Source organism: Caretta caretta, chromosome 2 (assembly GCF_965140235.1).
Source record: "Caretta caretta isolate rCarCar2 chromosome 2, rCarCar1.hap1, whole genome shotgun sequence".
Classification (NCBI taxonomy): domain Eukaryota; kingdom Metazoa; phylum Chordata; order Testudines; family Cheloniidae; genus Caretta; species Caretta caretta.
The window spans coordinates 34,465,098-34,491,513 of NC_134207.1; the positions used below are offsets into that span (position 1 = coordinate 34,465,098).

The 26,416-nt window shown below is 40.6% G+C and overlaps 1 protein-coding gene across 2 annotated transcripts in view; it reads right to left on the reverse strand.

Moving 5' to 3' along the window:
• Positions 1–26,416, reverse strand: part of OXR1 (oxidation resistance 1) — a 404,974-nt gene that overhangs the window by 232,451 nt on the left and 146,107 nt on the right. For both annotated transcript variants that reach the window (XM_048841476.2, XM_048841475.2), the window contains exon 5: positions 9,588–9,787. In XM_048841476.2, coding sequence (XP_048697433.1) covers positions 9,588–9,787 — 200 coding nt within the window. The remainder of the gene's footprint in view (positions 1–9,587; positions 9,788–26,416) is intronic.

Consider the following 26,416-nt stretch of genomic DNA (forward strand, 5'->3'; position numbering starts at 1 on the left):
CATTTCAATTCCCAGCTGATTTCTACATACATTGAATATAAAGCATATCTCTAATGGATCTCAGCAATCTGGGACAAAAGAAGGGAAGTGTCTTCTCCTGCCAGTGTTTCTAACTTTTACATTCTAAAACAAATGGAGAAAAACAAAGCTATGTAAACGGAGGTGGGCTCACCTTAACTAATTCTGTGATCTGAATAGCTAATAAAAATCCCCATGAAAAGTGAAGCAGTACCGAGAATTTTCTACAGCTACTGTTGCTATGGAAACCACTTTCCTTATTACCCATGTGTTGCACACATCTCTTTCACTTTACTTATCACTCACATAGGTAATGAAGTGCCTGGAAAACAGAGCGTCCTCCCCCCCCCCTCCCCTCCCCTTCCCCAAAATTCTCTGAAACTGCACTCAAAAGAAAACAGTTTGAATGGCACTATACAACTCATCTAGTAATACGTGAGAATAATAAACAGTTAGTGTGCATGTTAGATAAGTTAATTCACAGACAAAATGTGTGAAAACTTAAAGAACAAAAGACTTTGTCAATCTTCTAAAAGTGGAATAGCACATATCTTCAACTTCCAAATGATGAGGAGAATCTTTCGGAGGCACCCTTGGAGAGAAGAGAATAGTTCTGCCACACAAATCCTCAGCAATAAACATAGCAACTTATTTTTATTTTATCTTTATATCCAAATCCCTTTAAGAATATCCAGAAATAAAGAATCTACAATAGGGAGAACTTACTGAGGTGCCAGCAAAGAACCTGCAACAGGGAGAATTTCATGAAACGCTGGCTAACATTTGAAATTTACATATTTTCCAGAAAGCACCCAAGATCGCTTCTCATTCATTAGTGGTTGGTAGCAACCAGGGGACATGGATTCCACTAGGTTCTGAATTTGATTTCCTATGCCACTAGACCTGCAGCAACAGGAATGTTTTTCAGTATTGAAACACTGATATGTTGGGTCCTGTGGTCCTTTAAAGTTTGACTGGGAAATAGTAAAAGGTCCCACACTTATAACCTAAGGATCTCACACAGCGGCACTTAGACATTGCTGATCTTGTTCAGGGATGACAAAAGTTAGCATGAGAATTCTGAATAACATGTAAGTATAAAAAGCACACAGCACTAATATGCTATATCTTAATTGGGGATCGGTCCTGCTTTGAGCAGGGGGTTGGACTAGATGACTTCCTGAGGTCCCTTCCAACCCTGATATTCTATGATTCTATGAATGTGGTTGCCCTAGCTTTAGTTTTGATAGCATTTCGGTACCTCCAGGCATAGGATTACAGCATGTATTGATTTCCTTACAATAAGGAAATGACAAATTTAACTTATCTGCTCTGTTTAAAAACAAAACTAATTTTCAAAGCAGACAATCCTATAGGAAAGTAAACAGAAGCAATACTTGGACTGATTCAGCTATAACTGACATGGATTTCATCATCTATTTCAGATACTTATATATCAGTATAACTCCCTCCTATTTCAATGGAGTTATTCCAGATTTACAAGAGTATAAAGTGTAATCAATATTAGTTCTGTCGGTAAAAGCAGATCAAATCTGTGAGTGAATGCTCAGTATGTTCCCAATTATATTTAGCTCACCCTTGATTAATAATGACATGAGCTGGCCCATACAAATTACCCACTTTTTATAAAATGTTATCTCAGTGTGGTCCACAAAATCTTTTCTGTTAAAGTGTCTTCTTCATTATTAATGATAATGGTGATAATAAATCAAGATGTTACTTACATTTATGGTCCCATTAGATTCTCTGAAAGATGCATTTCATTATCCCAGCACAGATGTTCTGAATGAACCTGCTAAAATTCAAATGACTGCCTGGTGAAATGTTATTTTTGTCATAATTTGTATTTACCATATGAAATTTCCTTTGGGCAGGCTACAGGAAATAGTTTCTTGCAGTGATGTAGTTCTGCTGTGGTGGCTAATTGTGTGCTACATTTTGAAACATAATTCATTTAATCTGTATTTATTTATAGCTGGTTGGCCCAATTACTCCATTACTTTCCTATATTGCTTTTACACTGGTGTAACTCCATTGTTTTCAATGGATAGTAAAGCCATACTCTGGATTTGCACCCATGTAAATAGTGATAGTGATGAGGCTCATCTTAAAGGAAATTAATTCAAAATATTTATTTTAACATAACAAAACAACAACAACAACATTTTTTCCATTTACTTGAGAGGAACAGGGGCTGGAAAAGAAACATGTTTTTCTTTCCTTTTTTGGCAAATGGGATATAAAGTAAATTTGAAAAATGAGCCACCAGAGCTTTATGATTATAGGAGCTTAGCCTCCTACGTTTCCTGAAATTGCTTTTTGGAGAAGATTAAGAAAGAAAGGACAGAGCATTGGAAATAAAGTGTGTGTGTTTGTGTGTGTGTGTGTGCTTGTCTGTTACTCTGAAACCTGTATTAGAAAAGGTGTACTGGCAAACCCTCCTAGTGGAGATGCAGTTTATACTGGCAAAACAGGGCTTTACACTAGTTCTCTGATCAAAATAAGCTATATTGGCAAAACACTTTTTTGCCAGTATAACTGCATTCATACTATGGCTTTCGCCAGTATAAAAATGCAAAAACAAAACAAAACAAAACAAAAACAACACCCATAAGTGACATTACTAGAACAGCAAAAGTTTCTAGGATAAACCATGCCTCAGTTTACGTTGCCAGATTCCTAAATCATACATTTGTATTTTATTTATCATTTTATTCTGTAATTTCTATTTCATCAGTGTCAATGCTGCCCTCTTTTTATGTTAATAACAGGTAGCAACAGCCATCACAATAGAAGAAAACAAAGCCTTTTACACCATAAAAAAAAATCTAACAAATATAGCAAACACGCTGTTACACAACTCTAACACACAGCACCACTGTACATGTCACGTTACTCTCCATGGCCTAGACGAGGAACCTAAACTTAGGTACTATTTTTCAAAAGTGATGAGCCCCCAGCTCCTGCCTTTGACCTCAAGTAGAGCTGTTCACTGCTAAGCACTTTTGCAAGTCAGGCCCCTTAGTTTGGTGCTTAAATATGGAATTAGAAGCCTAATTTAAGTTCCTACTTTTTGAGAACCTTGGCTGATGTTTCTAGAACTCTCCAGAGACCTGACACAGCTTTGTTTCTTTATGCAGGTCCCACGCAGCTTCTTCACACAATCTGACTACTAAAGGTGCAAGAGCCTTTTTTTTGTCTACAGAGTCTGCCACACAGAACAGCTCACCCCACCTCACTGAAGCTTCATCTTGTTTGTCATCTCATCTGAAAACATTGCTTTTCTCCCTTGCCCTTCTTTTCTCGCTCTCTCTCTGCTATTTTTCCTCTAGACTGTGTATTCATTAAGCCTGGAAAGCATTATGAAATACAGTTTGTAGGAAAGATGAAACACAAAATAAATCTGTCTTGCGTTGTACTGAAAGTGATGAAGCCTCTAAAGTGGCATCAGTGCTGATGAAATAGTGAATTCTAAAAATTCTTCAAATTAAAGGGATGTGTTCTCCACAACTCATATGCTTAACTTTTTCAGTTCTGCTCAGCACACATCAGGGGAAAGACTATATACCCCTTATTATCAAGATTTTTTAAAGTTCAGATTTAAAAACACAACCGGTTAGACAACTCATGTTTGTACACAGTATCTGGGAGCACAACATGCACAGTAGCAGTGACTTCCCATGCAAAGCAGGTGTATGCAAAAGTACACACATATAAGCAGTTGTGTATGTGAAGTAGCATTAGCTTTATAGTGACATTAAATTAGGAAGATAATGCAAATACCAAAGAGGACAGGGAAATAAAACAAGTTACCAACAGCTGAGAACTTAACAACATGGGCAGGAAATAAAAACTTGACATTCATGATGGAAGAAACGAAAGTTAAAACATCCAAGGAAAATGTTCCTCGATATGGGAGGAACAAACTGCCCTAACAGCAGAAAAGAACTCTATTTCTCCAACAGTCATGCAAATCTGATTGAACAAATGGCACAAATTGAAAAGGCCCACAAGCACGGGCAAATGTTTGAGAGCACTATTTCAGCACTATATGACAGCACTTTCCCCTCAACGGCCCCATTTCTCTCACTCTTCTTGTCTTTTGTTTCGGTTAGTAAAGAGTTGTCAGGATGTGCTGAGAGTCTTCAGACCCTGTTCAGATATTATAGCTGTCATACTTCATCCCAAGCTCAGGCAAATCTGTCAGTTTTCCTTTTGCACTCTAGTAAAATGTGAAGTGATTAGATAGAGATCTATTACTGATGACTGGGAGGCCCATTTTAAATTAGTAAGATTTGTGCTTTGTCTGAATATTGAGGGTGATGTTAGTTAAGTTTAGATTATGTGGAATGTTCAGAACAGCCACTGTGTAACCTGGACATAACACAGTGTGGCTCCTTTGTAGGCGATGACTCTTGTACAGTGGTTTATGAATCTGCTACTGCCTCTGATCTAACGGACTTGTTGCTTTAGCTTGAGCAGTAGAGGTTTATGATCCTTAGGTGTTCATGTAGTCCTACTGCTTATTCCTCACTTGTAGTCATGAGCCCATATCACAATTAATTCCCTTCGGAAGGACTGTAATGTGACAGCTGAAGTAAGCAGTTAATAATTGATATTGTACTATGACATAATTCTATGTTTGTTAATAAAAAAAGAGCCAAGAATAACACAAAACAAATGGTTACATGAGACACCGAGAAACTTTTAAAATGAATGTTTTTAAAAGTTTTTCACAAGATGTTAGTGTCTCTTTACATAAGTGGTTTTTCATAAAACAATACTAACAAGAGATGTTACCAAATGCTTTGCATTTTGATGGTACTGTTAGTGTTACTCTCTGTCATCTGTCACACTCTCTTAAGGAATTGAAGGGTCAGAGTAAGGCATTTTTGTACCTCCTTTGGCAAACAATTATGTTTTCCCTGTATATTGCCTTCAGAACTGGATGGTGTTTCATAACACTGAGTTACTGTGCTCCCTCTGTTGGCTTTGTGACTACGGAACACAACCAAAACATGTCTCCAATCCTACAGCCATCCTCATGCAGTGGCTTTCAGGAGTTTGGCCTACACTAGAAACTGAAGGATTTGGCTCTATGTTCTATATAAACATTGATAACTTTGTTTCCTTTTTAAAAAAAATTTAGCATCAAAGTGATCTTTTTAGTTAGACAGAATACAGAGCAATTCTCAGAGCAATCATTTTAACAAGTTTAAATTTGGGACCTAAAATATATAACAATGTCAACTTTAATTCTTACTCTGGTTCACCCAGCATGAACTTGTTTGAGTAACCTGTTAATCATCAGATAAATATTGACATTTAACCATTGGTTTAAGATTAACATAGTGCAATAAAAAAAACAACAGAAAGAAGTAAATCTGGCTGAGAGAATTAGAGACACTCAGACACTGTTGTAATGCACTTTCTTAATCTATTTATCATGGTAATAATTAGCCTGTGTTGCTCCATCTCAGGCACTGATTGCTGCTGGCAGAGAACGCTGTGCAAACAAGGTCAAAACAAGGTAAAATTTCTGTGTAAATCTGTTGCTGACCCAATTAAATTAATATGCTAGTTTTTAGTTACTTTATATCCACCTGTAAACACAACAGAACTGAAATTTGAGAGTGTCTATACTGCAATTAGACATCCACAGCTGGCCCATGCCAGCTGACTCAGGCTCTGGCTAAGAGGCTGTTTAATTGCAGTGTACATGTTTGGGCTCAGGCTGTAGCCTGAGCTCTCGGACCCTGTGAGTTGGGAGGGTCCCAGAGCTCTGGCTGTAGGCAAAGCTGGAACATCCACGCCACAATTAAACAGCTCCTTAGTCCAAGCCCCGTGAGCCTTAGTCAGCTGGCCTGGGCCAGCCACATGTGTCTAGTGCAGCGTAGACATACCCTGATATTTTTCTATCTATGACACTCTGTCCACTCCTGCTGTGGCATTAAATTCATCTTCAGGAAGTCACAAACAACTGTCAGAATTAACTCCAATTATAGTGATCTAGAAAATCTTTCTAGACAAATACGTCAAAACAAAAAAAGCCACCAAATAATAACAGACATTCTGAATGAACAGGAACTTATAGGCCAGACTCAAAGTAAACTGAAGTTGATGGGAGTTGGGTCCACAATGCAGCTTTGAGTTAGTTTCTGCAGCTCACAATTACTCGTAAAACTTGCATGCTATTAGACAGCTTGCTTAATTCTAATCCTTCGCTGATTTATGTGAAGGGTTTTCCAGAACAGAATGATTTTCTGGTAAAACACCGTTAACCCTTTTTACTGAAATGGACTACCTTGGTTGTATGTGGATTTACCTTGTTTCTTTTTCATTTCTAGTAAAGTAATTTTGGTTAGCTCTTGCAGAGTTACAGAAAGCTACAGTAATGGGCATGTGTTTAAGATGGAAGAAAGAGTTTAGGCTTACTTAAGATTTTGTTTAAGATGCTGGACAAGTTACAATAAAATATATATGATTTATAGCTCTCTTTTCTTCTTTCAGATTTGCACTGCTCCTAGTTTCCACTAAGCAGTGAAAAAATCCTTCCTTGGACTTCCCTGCTTTGGAAAGCCTTCTCTTCTCTATTTTTATAAGTAGATCTAAGTCTGTGAAACGCAGGCTCTTATCTTTACCTCAACAATTCTTCAAGTCTAGAGGCCATATACCTTCCGACTTTTCTTAGTTACTGCCTAGTTTCTTCAAATATGAGTAACATGTAAGTTTTCAGAGAAAATTAACTATACAGAAAGTTTGGAATGGTATTATCATGCCATTTTTGAGCTAGGAGGAAACCAAGGAAGGTTAGACAAAAGTAAAAAAAAATCAAATTAGGGTAATTGTTTGTGATGATCTATAACTAAGGCTAAGATTTTGTCATGGTTATTTTTAGTAAAAGTCATGGACAGGTCATGGGCAATAAACAAAACTTCACGGAAGCTGTGACTTGTCTGTGACTTTTGCTGCTGCAGCTCCATGGTTTTCCCTGCCACCGTGGGATTCCCCCTCTGCCCAGGGTAGCTGGAAGCTGCAGGAGGGGTGGGAGGAGCTGCAAAGAGAAAACAAGACACCCCCACCCACTTGCCCAAGGCTGTTGTCCATCCCTGGACCCCCTCAGGGCCCCCTCAGGATTCTGTCAACTGTCATTGGAACCTGCCAGGGCCCCGCTGGCTGCCAGCTCAAGTCCCGCAGTCCCAGGAGCTGAAGCAAAGAATGTTATGGAGGTCTCTGGAAGTCACAGATTCCGTGACATGGAAGCTAGCTGCAACCTTAAGTATGGAGAAGTGGTAGCTTCTCCATAATAAAAGTTGCCCTTTAAGCTGCTCCAGATGTACTGTGCTACTTTTGATCACCTGCAGTCTCATCATGTAACCTTATTTCAATGCATTATTCAGTACCTCCATATGTACTACAAATTCAGCAGGATGTTCTTTCAGATTTCCATGGCTGTGTGTCTGCTGGATGAAATTAACATTTCTCTTCAGAATTCGAGCAAATATATTAAGTATAAGAAAACCTCACTCACTCCCACCCAGTAGAACCTCCCTAACGGATGGGAGACCTACTGCAAATTAGTGACATTTTTTTGCTATAACTAGTGTTGACATCTCATTCCCTGCTGGCCAGTCAGGCAAGACCATGTCACTCACTCACTCTAGCCTTGGCAAACAACTACTTGCATTTCTGTTACTACTACTGAGAGGAAACTGTGCCAGACAGTAGTGCTCTGCTCTGCTGGAGTCATGTGGGGAGCGGGGTGTGTGAAATGGAACAACCCACCAGTTTCAGAAGAGGCTGCTAGATTCAAGCAGTGAAGGGAGGACTGCACTAGATTAGATTTCTGAGCTACTGTCTTCACCGGCTGCACTGTCCTTCAGCCACACTGCTGTGAGTGAGATGCCATCCCCACTGTCAGCTCTGTCCCTGGCTGCTCCTCTGTGACTGTGTTGCGCCTTTTCTGGCTGTTTTGGCGAGCATCAGCTTTTCATCAGAATGTTTATGCACTGAGTTTCTCAGAACTCTCCCTCCTGGGACCCAATCCTGTTCCCATTAAAGTCATTGACAAGATGCCTGTTGGTTTATTATTTATTTATTTGCATTATATTAGCATCTAAGAGCCCTGATCAGGAATCAGTACCTCACTGTGCTAGGCACTGTGTGCTCTACAACATAACTGAAGCACAAATATAGGACATTAACTGTATGTGATGTGGCTTGTTGCTTATGTAAGAGCTCATAGGTGGAAGTCAGAAATCACAATATCTGCTGAAGTTTCTTTAAATTCTGTACATGTAAGAGGGCTTTACATTAAAGCAACCATTTTTTATTAACTATAATAATAGAATGAAAGGACTGGAAGGGACCGCAAGGTATCATCTAGTCCAGACCCCTGCATTCATGGCAGGACTAAGTATTATCTAGACCATTCCTGACAGGTGTTTGTCTAACTTGCTCTTAAAAATCTCCAATGATGGAGATTCCACAACCTCCCTAGGCAATTTATTCCAGTGCGGAAACGCAGCAGTTCCGTGCCTTGCTCTCTACTCTCCAGCCCACAGAAGTCGCTGTGTGAACTCCATGCAGTTAAGGCTCTGCAGGTTGGGTGAAATCCCCCCCAGCCTTCTACACAAGAATGATTTTTTCTTGTTTGAGGACAAGTGTGTGGTGAATTTGTCCGTGGAGAGGAGGCAGGGCAGTTGAGGGAGCCGAGCAGGAAAGCAGCCTATATCTACTTCATGCTCCTTTTGGAACTGGACAGAGTGCCGATTGGGAATTCCATCTGGGATCCACATAAGTTCTGGAAGCACAGACTCCCTTCCATGACTTCCACCTCCTCAAAAAGGCTGATGGTGAAGAGATGACAGTTCCTATGCCATCCTCATATCCTGACCCCAGGTTGGGAGTGGAGGGTTTCCTTACTCACTAACTATCATGTACTTAACTTGCATACACAACACTTTACTCAGATTTCACCTAAAGTACTTCAGACCACTACAAGTCCTTAGGAGATAAATGCTGCAATATGAGGTGATGCTGAAGTTGAACAGCTTAACCTGAAAGAATGGAGTGTGTGTGTTGAGCTGAAGAGCGAGGTTTTGAAATAGTAAAAACAGAAATAAATGCTGAAGGAAAGGATGCTTGGAAACAACACTAGACACATTTTTTAAAAAGTCAGAAGTCAAATTTACCCTTGGTAGTTTATACTGCCTGCAAACTATAATTACGGAGTCTCCTGTTTGACATTATTTTTAAAACTTGAGTCTTAGGCCTAGTCACAGTGAAACAAAAACAAATAAAATTAATAAAAACAAGTGGAATGCTTCTGTCACTTGAAAAGTGACATTAACACCACTGAATTTCTCTGCAAAAGAAAACTCTTTAATGTTAGCAACAGATAAGACTATAGCCCCCAGTGAGCAATAAGGAAGTCAGCAACTCTGTTCCATCCAGCTAAAGAACACCTGATTGACTGACCAGCAATGTGGGGATGCCTTCCACATACTAATTGAAACATTTGAACTGAATGATGGCTTTAAGCTCACCAATGGTACAGTATCTCCTCAGCTCACTCCTCCGTGGATTGCGCCTTTGCGAATTTGTGGTGTTGTTCTGCTCCTCTTCAGAAGTAGCTGTGTTAGTGACAGGTATCAATTTACTGGCTTGTGGGGCCTCTTGTGCTTCTGCTGCCAGAGGGTTGTATCCTGGTGCAGTAACATCCACAGACTGGGACTTTTTCTTTAACCTATAGGCAAAGAAAACGTGCTATTAATACTTGTTTTATAGCTACAATATTGAACTGCTTTTACTTTACAAAGAATAGTGATGCAATAAATCAACAATTTATTTATATTACAGTAGTGCCGAGAGGCCCCAACTGTGATCAGACTTTCTTTGTGGTAAATAAGTAGTGAGAGATTGTAAACTCTTTGGGGAAGGAATGATCTAAACAGACCAGTCAGATAAGAGATGGGAGGAAGGAAGTATTATTGCCAGAAATGGGGGAACGGAGGCACAGAGAAATTAACTAATTTGTTCACTGTTGCACAGGAAATCAAAGAAATGTAGGACTGAGAAGGATCTCAATAGGTCATCTACTCCAGTCCTCTGCACTGAAGCAGAATTAAGTATTTATCTAGACCACTCCTAACAGGTGTTTGTCTAACCTGTTCTTAAAAACTTCCAATGACAGATTTCACAATTTTCTTAGGTAATTTGTTCCAGTGCTTAACTACCCTTACAGTTGGAAGTTTTTCCTAATCTCCGGGGATCCTAGAAATCCATTTGCCACAGAAAAACGTGGAATTTTCATTTTTACAGAGAATCTTTAGTTTTTACATTTTGTGAAAAATTAAAAGCATATACAGTAGAACCTCATTTATCCATCTCTCCGTATTAATCGAACTGGGGCTGAAGGCTGTCAGTCCAGCACGGTGCTGCTCCAGCTTCAACGGAAGCCTGAGCCCTGTCACCTAGGGATGACAGCATGAGCCCCGTCGCCAGTCGCCAGGGCTGAAGCTATTTGCCTATTCTCTGGATTATCCAAATTTTAGATTATCTAATCTGGCCCGGTCCCAATTAGACTGGATAAATGGGGCTCCATTGTGTATTGTGGCTAGGGAAACTAAAGTTCAGCATTTCATTTTAATCCCAGAAAAACACAGATTTTTATGTTTTACTGCCCTATTGACTGATGTGGTCCCTCAAGGGTTGCAGCACATTAGTGGGGTGCATGAGAGGGGATACTGCACAGGCACTCATTGTGGATGTACAAAGAAGGCTACAGCCTCCGGTTCCAGAAAGGAGGTACATGTTTCAGAAACACTGTTTGATGTGGTGCATGCACATTAAACAAAGACACATTTCACACATCTGCTGGTGTCACTGCTAATGTCTCATTAAAGCAAGCCATTTGTTCCTGTTTACACCACACCGTATTTTACTTAGAGCGGATGTTACATGCTTCATTAATTCCAGCCATCAAAGACTTTCTATGCAGTAAATCCTCTATTGTACTAACTTACTGGTACAGGGGCAGTTATACCAAGTCTGTCCCATAGTATCCTGCCAGACTACAAAAGTGTGTGATACTGTGTAGAATGTAATGTGAATTCGTTAGTCTATTTTAGAATATTGGTTTCAGAGTAACAGCCGTGTTAGTCTGTATTCGCAAAAAGAAAAGGAGGACTTGTGGCACCTTAGAGACTAACCAATTTATTTGAGCATAAGCTTTCGTGAGCTACAGCTCACTTCATCGGATGCATCGGATGAGCTGTAGCTCACGAAAGCTCATGCTCAAATAAATTGTTAGTCTCTAAGGTGCCACAAGTAGTCCTTTTATTTTAGAATATGTATATAATCTGATTTATAATTATGTAATTTGTAGTTGTGATGCACCCTAGCCCACCACCATACACCTCAGCCTGCTAACCTCAGGTACAGCTTTATGAAATGCCAACAAAGAAACCTCAGTGATAAGTGTGGATTCAAACTGGGCTTTTGGATACCAGAGAATTCAATAAAGTGGTCTCCCAAAACTCAATAAAGTGGTCTGGATAAGCCAAGAGGAAAAGGTCTCGGAGGGAATCCTTGCATATATATATATCTCTCATTGTGACACTGCAGCCAATATTCTTCATAGTGATATTATTATGATATGGTTATAGTACAATTATGATGTATTTTATGCAAGATGGGTCATGTGAGGTATCATTGGAAAAGTTATGATTTGCTGAATATGATTATCCTATTTGTATGTGTAATGCTGACAGACCCCAGTTATCAGTTGGCAGGATCAAACCGGGGATTCCTGGAGCTTAGTGCATGAGCTTCTACCGCATGAGCTAAAAGCCAACTGGCTGTTAGCTAAGGCTGTAGAGCAGACTCATTTTATCTCTCTCTCTAAGTGGTCTCCGTGCCACTAGATGGGACAGAACACCACACCCAGGAGGTGTGTGGGTTACATATGCACATATCATTTTTGTATCAGAAATTATGAATATTGACTACGTATCTGTATTTCAAATGCATTTAACCTGGGTAAGGCCCACTAGACAAGATGCTTTCAGTCTAGGTAGGTGGTTGGGAAGGGCCTATTCAAGGCAATGAGCCATTAAGGAGAACAGTAGGCCTTAGGAGATGCTTTTCTCCCACTTGGTGAGCCTTCCTGAAAAAGCTACAGGCAGCCTGTGAGTGATGGCTGCTATGACTCTACAAGGACATGTGACCGGTCCATATGATTCTGGACTCCACCTTGGGACATCAGTAGTTTTCCACAGATGGATCTGGGAACCAAGTTTTGGAACAAAGGGTTCCCACCCTATGCAAAAGCTATATAAGGCAGAAAGTGACATCATCTGTGATTCTTCACTCCCCACACAAGAAGACTCCTGGAAACACCTAGGAACAAAGACTGAACTGGGGGGAAGTGCTGGACCCAGGCTAAAGGGATTTCTAGCTCATGTATGAAATACCTGGGGATTCCAAGCTGTAAAGCAAGTGCAGCTTGCCCCTTAAGAATCTGCAGCGTGCTTGTATCATTTTTCAGGGTGAGACTCTGCTAATTCATATCCAGTCTAACTAGTATATTAAGCTTAGTTTGTGTTTTTTATTTTCTATCACTTGTAATCACTTAAAAGCTATCTTTTGTAGTTAATAAACTTGTTTTTGTTTTAATCTAAACCAGTGAGCTTTGACTGGAGTGCTGGGGGAAAATCTCTGCTTGGCTACCACAACTGTGCATTGTTCCCTTCACATTGAGGGAGAGGCGGACCAGGTATCAAACCCATATACTGGCCAGATTTGACCAGTTCCAGATGGCACCCTGGGGGGAACCCATTACATTCATTATTCTGAGCATGCAACTACAGACTTTTGTGTTTTAACTTCAAAAACAATCACTTCTACGAATTGCTTCAGTTATCACCTCTGCTTGACCAACTGGCTCCTCATATTCCAAAACAGCAACTCTGAGTGACAGGTCACTGTGAAGGTTTCCCTCAATCCTTTCTCCATTAATTTCCAATCCACTTATTGTCAGGAATTCCATTCACTATGCTTTCTTGTAGCCAACAGGGTTACCAAGAGCGCAGTGCTACTCCCTCTACCCCAACCTGGGTCTGGCAAATGTGCAATCCATAATAAACTGTTAAATATGTGAAACTGAGGGTGGATAGTAGACTAATTTTATGGAATTACAAGAAGGCAGGGCTACGACGAGCACCTTAGAAATAAGAGAGCTAGATATGTTTCTTCCCTATGCCTCTTAGATTCTTGAAAATTACTTTTTTGTTGTAGGCAAGAGAGAATGCTAAATACCATCATTCATATGAAAATTTCATAAAATAGAGGAAGTCTTATTAACCTTTAACAATGGTTCCAATTAGCTATGCAATTATAGTTAAAAACACAGGGAACAGAACAGAATGCGTAGGTGGTGAAAGGAAATGGAGGCCCTAGCTCATTAACAACAAGCAGGGAAACATCTGCTTACTTCAATCTCCCAAATTTTATAGGGTATAAGGAACAATAAAACAGGGCTGGAGGCTGAAGTCTTAATCAGATGCTTGGAAAGAAGCAAAGGGACTCTATATAAGTAGCTCCCAGCTAATCAGACAGGAAGAAGCCTCTAAGTAGACAGGGCTTCAGACTCATTTTTTAGAATTCTGAGTGTTAGGTTATTATACATAATAGAAGCCAGCCTGAATTTTCTCTTTCTTTTGTTATTAGCTGCACACCCCAACAGCAAAGACTGGTGGGTAAAACTCATTGTCTAAAAGACTTATTTTTTTCTGAATCAGCAGCTGACAGAGGAGTGTCAGTAAATAGAGCAATATGTTAACAACAACAAATGAAGAAGCACTATAATGACCAGGGTGTGTCCAGCCAGGCCTAGGGGTCAGGGCAGGAGTCAGGGCTAGTGGTCAGTGCCAAGGGTCAGAACTGAAGTCTACATCAGGTGCCATGTCAGGGGTCAGAGCTGGAGACGTCAGGTACCAAGCTGAAGGTCAGAGCCAGAAATAACATCAGGGGTAAGGCGTAGGAGCAGGGACCTGGAGTAGGGCAAGACAGCAGGAACTGGGAGTAGGGGGGAGTCTGGTATGGGAAGACAGGAACCTGGAGTAGGCAAGAATGCAGGGCTCAGGAGTCAGGTAAGTCGGAGAGGTCCATAGTAGCAGCCAGCCAGAGATTCTTCTAGTTGCTAAGACAACTTCCTGTTGTTGCTTCCAGGAGCATATAGAGCTCCTCAGCCAATCAGGGAGCTGGATATTTCCCCCAACTGGGAGCTTTAAGGGTAGGGCCCTCCACAAGCTAGCCCTTTGCTGAACCCTTCCCTGGTTCCTCAGATGAGCTGCTGGATGGCAATCGTGGTCTGAGGCCTGGGTGTGAGACCCATAATCCCTCACAAGCACTTAGTGCACTGTGCAGGCAATAGACAATGGAGACCAATGGTGAAATCCTGGCCCCTTGAAGTCACTGCCAAAATTTCCATTGACTTCAATGAGCACAGGATTTCACCCAATTCTTTAATAGGCCTATGACTGGCGATCCTATAAGGACAAATGCAAAATATTCCACTTAGAATGGAACAATCAGGTACACACATACAAAATGGCAAATGATTGCCAAGGAAGGAGTACTGCAGACAGGCATATGGGGGTCATAGTGGATCATAAGTGAACAGTGTAACACTGTTGCAAAAAAAGCAAATATCATTCTGGGATGTATTAGCAGAATTGTTGTAAGCAAGACACAAGAAGTAATCCTTCTGCTCTACTCCACATTGATTAGGCCTCAACTGGAGTATTCTGCTTTCAGTTCTGGGCGCCACATTTCATGAAAGATGTTGACAAATTGGAGAAAGTCCAAAGCAGAGCAACAAAAATGATTAAAGGTCTAGAAAACTTGACCTAGGAGGGAAGACTGAAAAAATTGGAGAAGAGAAGACTGAAAGGGGACATGATAACAGTTTTAGAGTACGTAAAAGGTTGTTACGAGGAGGAGGGAGAAAAATTGTTCTCCTTAACCTCTGAGAATAGGACAAGAAGCAATGGGCTTAAATTGCAGCAAGGGCAGTTTAAGTTGGACATGAGGAAAAATGTCCTAACTGTCTTGGCGGTTAAGCACTAGAATAAATTGCAAAGGGAGGTTGTGGAATCTCCATCATTGGAGATTTTTAAGAGCAGGTTAGACAAACACCTGTCAGGAATGGTCTAGATAATATTTAGTCTTGCCAGTGGTGCAGCGGACTGGACTAGATGACCTCTCGAGGTCCCTTCTAGTCCTACAGTTCTATATTTGTTCCACACCTGAGTCTGATGCAGACTAGACGTGACAACATTCTAGGTGTGCTACAAAATGTAGCCATTTTCTAGTTCTTTATCTGATGTCAGTGAGTTGACTGTAGTAAGAACAGGAAGAAGTGGGTTCAGAAGTGAAGATTTTATTTTCAGGAGGTTGGTAGAGTTTCTTTGCAGATATTGGTTTGATCTAATTTTAATACATGCCTTAAAAAAGGAATTGTAAGGCCCCCAACAGTATCAGCACTTTTTTACAGGTGAGAAATTGCAGATTAGCATAAGGCCAAATAAGTGAGGACTGACATTTTGGGAGGGTCAGTGTTAAATACCCTGGACTGAGACACACTCGCTGTATGCTGTGATGTCCCAGTGGTTTAAAAAGGCTACCTGTATGGGAGCCTACAGAAAGTCTGGGTGTATTTCTGATTATGCAAACTTCCACGGTAGCAACTGAAATCTGTCTCATTCCTTAGAAAGACATGTATTTACTTGAGAACACTGGATTAAATCCACCCCTGTAGAAATGGACAGCAGAAAGCATATACACCCATAAGCCATCAAAACAGAGGATTTAAGTGGTGCAAAAGTATTCTGCTAGTCCTCTACACAGAAGTGAATTTCACCCATTACGAGAAGATGTACAGTTACTGAGCAGGCTAATTTTCAAAGTTAGAAGCAGCTGCTGTGCAAACTATTTCTTTTTCTCAAAATGAATAGAGGCATATGACTTTAGGGACCAATTAATCACAAAATTTCATTTTGTAATAGCAAGTTATATTTCTATAAAACACATCATGAAAAAGAAAACTAATGTCACCCTCAAAACAAATCCTGGGAACAGCTATAACAAACGTCTGGCAGTTCAGTCAGTGAAAAAAAAACAACAGATTTAAACCATTCACAGTAAAAAAGAAAAAAATCCCAAGTGGATGGGAACTTTTACAGTGTGATCGTTCTGTGAAATTGCCAGTGCAGGTCCTTCACCTCCTGCAAATAAGATTGTAAAGGAAAGCCTAATGCACGATTATCTGCTATATATAATATAATACTGTTTCTCTGTGCGCCAAGTGATTATTGCAGAGATTTTTATTGTGCACACAGCATGAGAACAAAAATAAGTCCCTTGAAAGGCTGTGCTTGCTTTTCCAGCGATGTGTTCAGTACCTGTGGTATTTGTGACTCCCCAAAGGTTTTGGTTAAGAATTTAATTCCTTTGTAACAAGAACAGTGATTTAGGATATGAAACTAATGTTCCTCCAATCCACACCTAGAATGATCTCCTTTTTTTCTGTTCTGGAAAATAATCCAAGAACAGAAGTCCTAAGTCTACCACACCACATTGCAAAGCACAGGCCCCTCAGCTAATGGACTGGGTCCTAGCTACACTGACATCTGTACAATGCCTGAGGACTGTTCTTGCTAAACTGTATCCACCTGTAGCTTTACTTCCCTTACTTGCACGATATAGAGATATATGATAGGAAGAAGTGGTACAGTGTTCACCTGTGGCTAAATTAAGGCATTAAGATTTGTGTCTTCTGGGTTCTCTTTCCATTTTGCCAATGAAAGTTGCCAGAGTTATAAATATTGTGTGAAAGCATACACAGATTGACTTGCTTCAGAGTAGCAGCCGTGTTAGTCTGTATCCGCAAAAAGAAAAGGAGTACTTCTGGCACCTTAGAGACTAACCAATTTATTTGAGCATAAGCTTTCATGAGTTACAGGTAAAATGCAAATAATATCTATCACACAGAATTGTTGTGAGACTTCATTATGTCTGTACAGTGCTTTGAGATCCCCAAATGAAGAGTGCTATATATGATGTTTCCACCTCTTGTGACTTTATTATCTCTCTCATGATATTTGGTGATTTTCTTAAACTCTGAGCTCCTGGAAGCACAGGATTACATGAGAATTTCAGCTTTAATTTTAAAAAGTAGTGAGGTTTCTAGCCCTCATGGCTGCAATGATAACTTTGAAAATGTGACCTAAGTTTGTCCTAAAGGAACCAGAACCAGAAGACAAATACCCCCCCCCCACCCCAATTTATTATTTTTTAAAAATCTCCTGATTTTCTGGGTCCTGACTCAGATTTTTGAATTTTGAAGGCTGGCAATCGTAATTCAATAGGTGGGAGGGGGAGAAAGAATAAGTGTAGAAATGGCAGAAGTGCTACATGACTTTTATGTTTAAATTTTCACCAAAAAGGTTAGTAGCAATTAGATGTCTAACATAGTGAATGCCAGTGAAAATCAGGTAGGATCAAAGGCTAAAATAGGGATGTCAAGGTTCCTTCCCCACTCTGAACTCTAGGGTACAGATGTGGGGACCTGCATGAAAACCTCCTAAGCTTACTTTTACCAGATTAGGTTAAAACTTCCCCAAGGTACAAACTATTTTACCCTTTGCCCTTGGACTTCCACTGCCACCACCAAATGTTTATCTGGGTTGATTTTTATTAGGAAAGCGTTGTTTGGAAACGTCTTTCCCCCCAAAATCCTCCCAACCCTTGCACCCCACTTCCTGGGGAAGGTTTGGTAAAAATCCTCACCAATTTGCATAGATGACCACAGGTGCACAGATCCAAACCCTTGGATCTCAAGAACAATGAAAAAGCATTCAGTTTCTGAAAAAAAGGATTTTAATAGAAGTAAAAAGTGAAAAAGAATCACCTCTGTAAAATCAGGATGGTAAATACCTTACAGGGTAATTAGATTCAAAACACAGAGAATCCCTCTAGGCAAAACCTTAAGTTACAAAAAAACACACAGACAGGAATATCCATTCTATTCAGCACAGCTTAATTTCTCAGCCATTTAAAGAAATCATAATCTAATGCATATCTAGCTAGATTACTTACTAAATTCTAAGACTCCATTCCTGTTCTGTCCCGGCAAAAGCATCACACAGACAAACCCTTTGTTTTTCCCTCCCCCGAGCTTTTGAAAGTATCTTGTCTCCTCATTGGTCATTTTGGCCAGGTGCCAGCGAGGTTATCCTAGCTTCTTTGTCATAAATATAAAGGGAAGGGTAAACACCTTTAAAATCCCTCCTGGCCAGAGGAAAAATCCTTTCACCTGTAAAGGGTTAAGAAGCTAGGTTAGATGTCTTCAAGTCATCAGGGCCTAATGAAATAAACCCTAGAATACCGAAGAAGCAGACTGAGGAGATATCTGAGCCATTGGTGATTATCTTCAAAAAATCATGGAAGACGGGAGAGATTCCAGAAAACTGGAAAAGGGCAAATACAGTGCTAATCTATAAAAAGAGAAATAAGGACGACCTGGAGAATTACAGACCACTGGGGTTAACTTCAGTACCCGGAAAGATAATGGAACAAATAATGAAGCAATCAATTTGCAACACCTAGAAGATACTAAGGTGATAAGTAACAGTCAATAGGGATTTGTCAAGAACAAATCATGTCAAACCAATCTAATAGCTTTCTTTTACAGGGCAACAAGCCAAATGGATAGTGGGGCACGGCAGATTTGGTATATCTTGATTTTAGTAGGGCTTTTGATACCATCTTGCATGACCTTCTTATAAACAAATTAGAGAAATACAACCATAGATCAAGCTAATATAAGGTGGGTACATAACTGGTTGGTAAACCATTCCAGAGAGTAATTATCAGTGGGGTTCTGCAGGGACCAGTTCTGGCTCTGGTTCTGTTCAATATCTTCATCAATGATTTAGATAATGGCATAGAGAGTACACTTATAAAGTTTGTGGATGATACCAAGCTGTGAGGGGGTTGCAAATGCTTTGGAAGATAGGATTACAATTCAAAATGATCTGGACAAACTGGAGAAATGGTCTTAAGTATATACGAGGAAATTCAATAAGTACAAATGCAAAGTACTCCACTTAGAAAGGAACAATCACTTGCACACATACAAAATGGGAAATGACTGCATAGGAAGGAGTACTGCAGAAAGGGATATGGAGGTCATAGTGGATCATAAGTCAATAGTGTAACACGGTTGCAAAAAAAGCAAACATCATTCTGATATGTATTACCAGGAATGTTGTAAGCAAGACATGAGAAGTAATTCTTCTGTTCTACTCCACGCTGATTAGGCCTCTATTAGAGTATGTTGTGTCCAGTTCTGGGCACCACATTTCAGGAAAGATGTGGACACATTGGAGAAAGTCCAGAGAAGAACAAAAAAATGATTAAAGAAAACATGACGTAGGAGGGAAGATTGAAAAACTGGGTTTGTTTCGTCTGGAGAAGAGAACATGATAACAGTTTTCAAGTACATAAAAGGTTGTTACAAGGAGGAGGAAGAAAAATTGTTCTCCTTAACCTCTGAGGATAGGACAAGAAGCAATGGGCTTAAATTGCAGCAAGGCTGGTTTAGGTTTGACATTACGAACAACTTCCTGTCTTGATGGTTAAGCACTGGAATAAATTGCCTAGGGAGGTTGTGGAATCTCCATCATTGGAGATTTTTAAGAGCAGGTTAGACAAACACCTGTCAGGGATGGTCTACATAAGCAGTTCTCAAACTGTGGACTGGAACCCCAAAATGGGGTCGCCAGGGGTGGCTTAGACTTGCTGAGGCCCGGGGCTGACGCTGAAGCCTGAGCCCCACCACCCAGAGCTTCAGCCCGAGAGCTTCAGCCCTGGGCGGTGGGGCTTGGATTATAGGCCTCCCACCTGGGGCAGTGGGGCTCGTGCAGGCTCAAACTTTGGTCTCCCCCCACACACCCTCCTGGGAACGTGTAATAATTTTTCTTGTCAGAAGGGGGTTGCAGTTCAATGAAGTTTGAGAACCCCTGGACTACATAATACTTAGTCTTGCCCTGGGTGCAGGGGACTGGATTAGATGACCTTTCGAGGTCCCTTCCAGTCCTCCAATTCCATGATGCTGGTCATCCCCCAACTAAAACCTCTCCAGCACATCAAAGATTTACAACCTATCCTGAAAAATGATCCCTCACTCTCACAGATCTTGGGAGACAGACCAATCCTCGCTTACAGACAGCCCCCCAAGCTGAAGCAAATACTCTCCAGCAACCACACACCAAAAACACTAACCCAGGAACCTATCCTTGCAACAAACCCCGATGCCAACTCTGTCCACATATTTATTCAAGTGACACCATCATAGGACCTAATCACATTAGCCACACCATCAGGGGCTTGTTCACCTGCACATCTACGAATGTGATATATGCCATCATGTGCCAGCAATGCCCCTCTACCATGTACACTGGCCAAACCGGACAGTCTCTACGCAAAAGAATAAATGGACACAAATCTGACATCAGGAATCATAACATTCAAAAACTGGTAGGAGAACACTTCAACCTCTCTGGCCACTCAGTAAAAGATTTAAGGGTGGCAATTTTGCAACAGAAAAGCTTCAAAAACAGACTCCAATGAGAAACTGCTGAGCTTGAATTAATATGCAAACTAGATACCATTAACTTGGGTTTGAATAGAGACTGGGAGTGGCTGGGTCATTACACATATTGAATCTATTTCCCCATGTTAAGTATCCTCACACCTTCTTGTCAACTGTCTAAATGGGTCATCTTGATTATCACTACAAAAGTTTTTTTTCTTCTGCTGATAATAGCTCATCTTAATTAATTAGCCTCTTACAGTTTCTATGGCAACTTCCACCTTCTCTGTATGTATGTATATACACACACACACATCTTCTTACTATATGCTCCATTCTATGCATCGGATGAAGTGGGCTGTAGCCCACGAAAGCTTATGCTCTAATAAATTTGTTAGTTTCTAAAGTGCCACAAGTCCTCCTGTTCTTTTTGGGGATACAAACTAACATGGCTGCTGCTCTAATTCCATTCAATGAATCTTTGGGAGGTGTTCACATAGCACACGGATGGGGATGGCAGCAGAAGCTGAACAGAATACAATATATACACATGTGCAAAGTGTAAAATGGTATCAAATCAGTATAGTAGAATTTTACAACCACTTTGCACAGCTGTAAATGATGACACAAGGTGCAGCTAGGTCCAGAGTTTTATCATGTTTGGTAGTTACCTTATTTCCATTCACAAAACATCATTTTGGATTCTCAGAGTACATCAGTTTTTGAAGAATACCCAGCTTGGCAGCAAATCTGCATTTTTTTGGCCCTACTTTATTATTTGCTGACAGTTACATTGGATTTGGAGAGGATTTTAATAAAGATGTGTTAATATAAATTACTATTTTGGATCTAGCTATTTTGCTAATAGCTGCAATGCTGCTATTTAAGTAACTTCCACTAGCTTCATTCTCACAAAAAGCTCTTCCAGAGCTATATTCAAAATATTTTTAGTGAAATTTGCATGAATGTTGAAATTGCCAGCTCTTTCATATTCAACATAGAGATACTCTGCATAATGGCTTAAAGTGACTATAATTTCCATTTAATCATATATACTTACTTAATTCTGTAGGATTATCTCTAATACAGCCTAATATATGAAATAGTATAATGATGGCTTGATTAAAAGTCTACAATGGCTGGTAGAAATGTATCTACTTTGTTTGCAGTCACCAGTCCCTCAGTAGAATAATTGGTGAAGATGGTGCCATACTGATATTTTAAAAGACTAAGAGCTGTAGATTTTGCTAATCACTGTCACACTTTAAATCTGTAAACAGAGCGGGTTTCCACTTCCTTCTCTTTCTAAAATAAATTGTAACTGAAGAAGGAATCAGAATAATCCGAAGTAGTTTAAGATTGTATTATGAAGGAAGCCTAGGCTTCTTTACAATATCTCTGATTAGAAGGATCTACTTTTATAACCCCTTATTGTGGGCTCTTTGATCAGAGCCCAATCCTGCTCCCACTGAAGTCAATAGGAGTTTTGCTTTTACTTCCATGTGAGCAAGATCAGGCCCTAGAACATCATTTTGCTTCTGTTTAACATAGAGTTTACTTTCTGCCAGACAGGTGCTTCAAAAATCAGGTTGCACTGTTGTCAGATGATAAGAGTTGAGTGATGTGTTCTGAGAGACACAGTATGCTCCACTTATGCCAAAGCATGTTGCTACATGGGATATGTAATGTACTCTTCCACAAAGTGCTACATAGTGCAATGAGCAACAACCCTTCAACCCTTCAACCAAAAAACTTCAAAAACAGATTCCAACGAGAGACTGCTGAATTGGAATTAATTTGCAAACTGGATACAATTAACTTAGGCTTGAATAGAGACTGGGAGTGGATGGGTCATTACACAAAGTAAAACTATTTCCCCATGTTTATTCTCCCCCACCCCCGTATCTCCCACTGTTCCTCAGACGTTCTTGTCAACTGCTGGAAATGGCCCACCTTGATTAGCACCACAAAAGGTCCGTCCCACCCCCCCCCCCGCTCTCCTGCTGGCAATAGCTCACCTTAAGTGATCACTCTCCTTACAGTGTGTATGGTAACACCCATTGTTTCATGTTCTGTGTGTATATAAATCTCCCCACTCTATTTTCCACTGAATGCACCCGATGAAGTGGGCTGTAGCTCACGAAAGCTTATGCTCAAATAAATTGGTTAGTCTCTAAGGTGCCACAAGTCCTCCTTTTCTTTTTGCGAATACAGACGAACAGGGCTGCTACTCTGAACCCTAGAATGAGCAATTAGCGCTGGTTCATGAAGCCTCAATTTTTCTCACAGCAAAGAGAAGGAAGGATGGTGCTCCTTGAAAAGATTATTTTTAGCATTCCTGCTTGCAGAGATCAGAAAGTAGTTGCTAGTGCTATGCAGAACTCAGGGTACATATGATGACTCATTGTGGAGAAGTATAAGGTATAAGTATCTACCTCGGAGACGAATCTTTGGCTTCCTAAGGATACAACAGAAATTGGCCAAAGGATCTTTTATTGATTTAGCTAAAGAGGAATGAGTTTAGTGTTTTTGCCTTGAATCCAAGTATAACCCGAATAACCTGCAACTATGTCTGAAATGGAAACTATTTCCAAGATTAGCTCATTAATTCTTAGGTATACTTTATATATATATTGAATATGTAGTAATTTTCTTACTGTATCCAAATTGCTGTGTTCTTGAGGCAATGGTAGGTTATATCAGACACTTGAACTTACAAATTTAAAAGAAATTGTTCTGGTCTGTTCTCTTTGTATTCTTGATTCATGTGTCAGGTTACACAAGGTAGTACTAGTGACAGGGAGGGCAAAGCCTGCATTGGTCCCTGGAATGTTTGGAGTTAAAGGAAACAAAAACTTCACCTCGCCAAAGAAATCGGAAGCCCCAGTGCTCTTGTGAGTTACTCAGGTCAACATTCACCCTGAAAACCCTGCTCTCTTTTCAGCCTATGAGGACAGAAGTGTGTGAGGGTGTTCCAGAATGAGAGACTGAGGCCATATCTGCACTACACAATTAAGACAACCTATGTTAGGTTGACTTACAGCCACTGCAGTAATTACTGCAGTTTTTCATGTCCACACTACCCTCCTTCTGTCAGTGTTGCACATCCTCACCAGGAGCACTGAAATCGACTTAAGAAGGGCAGTGGAGGGCAAGGGGGACTGATAGTTACTCCTCTCAGGTTAGCCTGGCTCCATAATACTTGAGTGGCTGTGTCTACACTGGCACTGCACTCACTCATGTGTGGTGCGAAAACTTGTGTAGGCATATCACACAGCTCTTTGTGCTGCAATAAGCTGAGCCACTCGATGAATTCTTTCCCAGAGAATTGTGGGAGACGATTGGTGGATTGTCTGTCCTTTTTGAGCACATGGGGGGAATTGTTGGAAGGCACTGGAGGGCAAATGTCACTCGAGTGGAGCCAACTTTGCATCCACACTGCAGAATGGTTGTGTTAGCAGCTGGTGAGATGAGCTAATTCAGGCTCTAGCCTGTACCCTGATGGCGCAGCCAATTTGAGTTGAAAGCATCACAACACTCCTGTTAAGGGTTTGTGCGTGTGGACGGGACTTGAGTAGGGGCAACACTCAAGTTATAACTTGAGTTAACTTTGCAGTGGAGACAAACTCAGTCACTGGAAGGAGGACACATTCTTCCCTCACATGGCCTGCTGGTCATCTGACAGGAAGGTAGCCCTTATCTCCTTCCTGTCTGTTTTACTGTATCACATTAGGATAATGACTAAAGCAAGACATGGATAAACAGACAAACATGGGACAGAGTAACAGTAAATATGGCGGCATTTGCATAAATAATTAGTCTGAGCACCCAGAGTAGTTACAGCTTGCCACTAGCCTAACCAAGGCTAGATAGCAGTGGTCTCTAGATATCACAGTGGAGATAAGTTTTAAGGAGGGATCCAAAAAAGGATAAAAAGAGAGAGAGAGAGAGAGAGAGAGAGAGAGAGAGAGTGTGTGTGTGTGTGTGTGTGTGTGTGTGTGTGTGTGGCGGGGCGGGGCGGGAGGGAGAGGGTTGCCAAGTTTGACACGAGAATGGGCATAGTGGGTCAGACCAATCATCCATCCAGCTCAGTATCCTGTCTTCCGACAGTGACCAATGCCAATGATTCAGAGGGAATGAACAGAACAGGACAATTATCAAGTGATCCATTACCTGCCATCCAGTCCCAGCTTCTGGCAATCAGCGGTTTAGGGACACCTGGACAATAGGGTTGTGTCCCTGGCCATCTTGGCTAATAGCCATTGACCTATCCTCCATTAAATTATCTAATTCTTTTTTTAATCCAGTTATGCTTTTGGCCACCACAATATCCCCGGGCAATGAGTTCCACAGGTTGACTGTGCATGGTGTGAAGTACTTCCTGATGTTTGTTTTAAACCTGCTGCCTATTAATTTCATTGGGTGGCCCCTAGTTCGTGTGTTCTGTGAAGGAGTCAGTAACACCTCCCTATTCACGTTCTCCCATGTCATTCATGATTTTACAGACCTCTAGCACATCTCCCCCCTGTTGTCTCTTTTCTAGGCTGAACACTCCCAGTCTTTTTAATCTCCCCGTGTATGGGAGCTGTTCCATACTCAAACATTTTTGCTGCACTTCTGATATATCTTTTTTGAGATGGGGCAACCAGAACTGTACACAGTACTCAAGGTGTTGACATACAATGGATTTACATTGTGGCATTATGATATTTATTTTCTATCTTATTATCTATCCCTTTCCTAATGGTTCCTAACATTCTGGTCGCTTTTTTGACTGCTGCTGCACACGGAGCAGATGTTTTCAGAGAACTATTCACAGTGACTCCCAGATCTCTTTCTTGAGTGGTAGCAGCTAATTTAGACCCCATCATTTTGTATGTATAGCTGGGATTATTTTTCCTCAACTTTTTATTAATACTTTTCTCTCATCAACACTGAATTTCATCTACCATTTTGTTTTCTGGTCATGTGTGATCCCTTTGTAACTCTTTGCAGTTAGCTTTAGATTTAATTATTTTGAGTAAGTCTGTATCATCTGCAAACTTTGCTGCCTCCCTGTTTACCCCCTTTTCCAGATCACTTCTGAGATATGTTGAAGAGCACTGGTCCCAGTAAAGATCCTTAGTTGACCCTGCTATTTGCCACTTTCCATTGTGGAAACTGACCATTTACTCCTACCCTTTGTTTCCTATCTTTTAATCAGTTACTGATCCATGAGAGGACCTTTCCTCTTATCCCACGACTGCTTATTTTGATTAAGAGCCTTTGGTGAGAGACTTTGTCAAAAGCTTTCTAAAAGTGCAAGAACACTATATCAACTGGGTCACCTTTGTCCGCATTATTGCCTATTATGGGAATTTTTTCTCTGTGTTGATATGGCAGCATGGTGGAAAGCACAAAGATGTTGGTGAGAGAAGCAGATCAAGGCTGGTATCACTGGCAGAGTTAACACAAGAATTCTGACCTCATGATCAGAAATCAGATTTGCAGCTAGGGTAGGCTAAATGGTACAGGGACTTAAAGATGAAGAGAAGAAGCCTGTGTCAGAACAAGCCAGGAAGATAAGCCTCACAGCAGCATTTAAAATTAACATGATGGGTTAGGAGGAAGGTTGGAGGCATCTAAACTATTGGTGTCTTAACTAGAGCTAAACTTTAGGGAAGAATTGTTAGAAAACCTGATCAGAATTTATAAAATTAGGAATACAATTTAAAATGT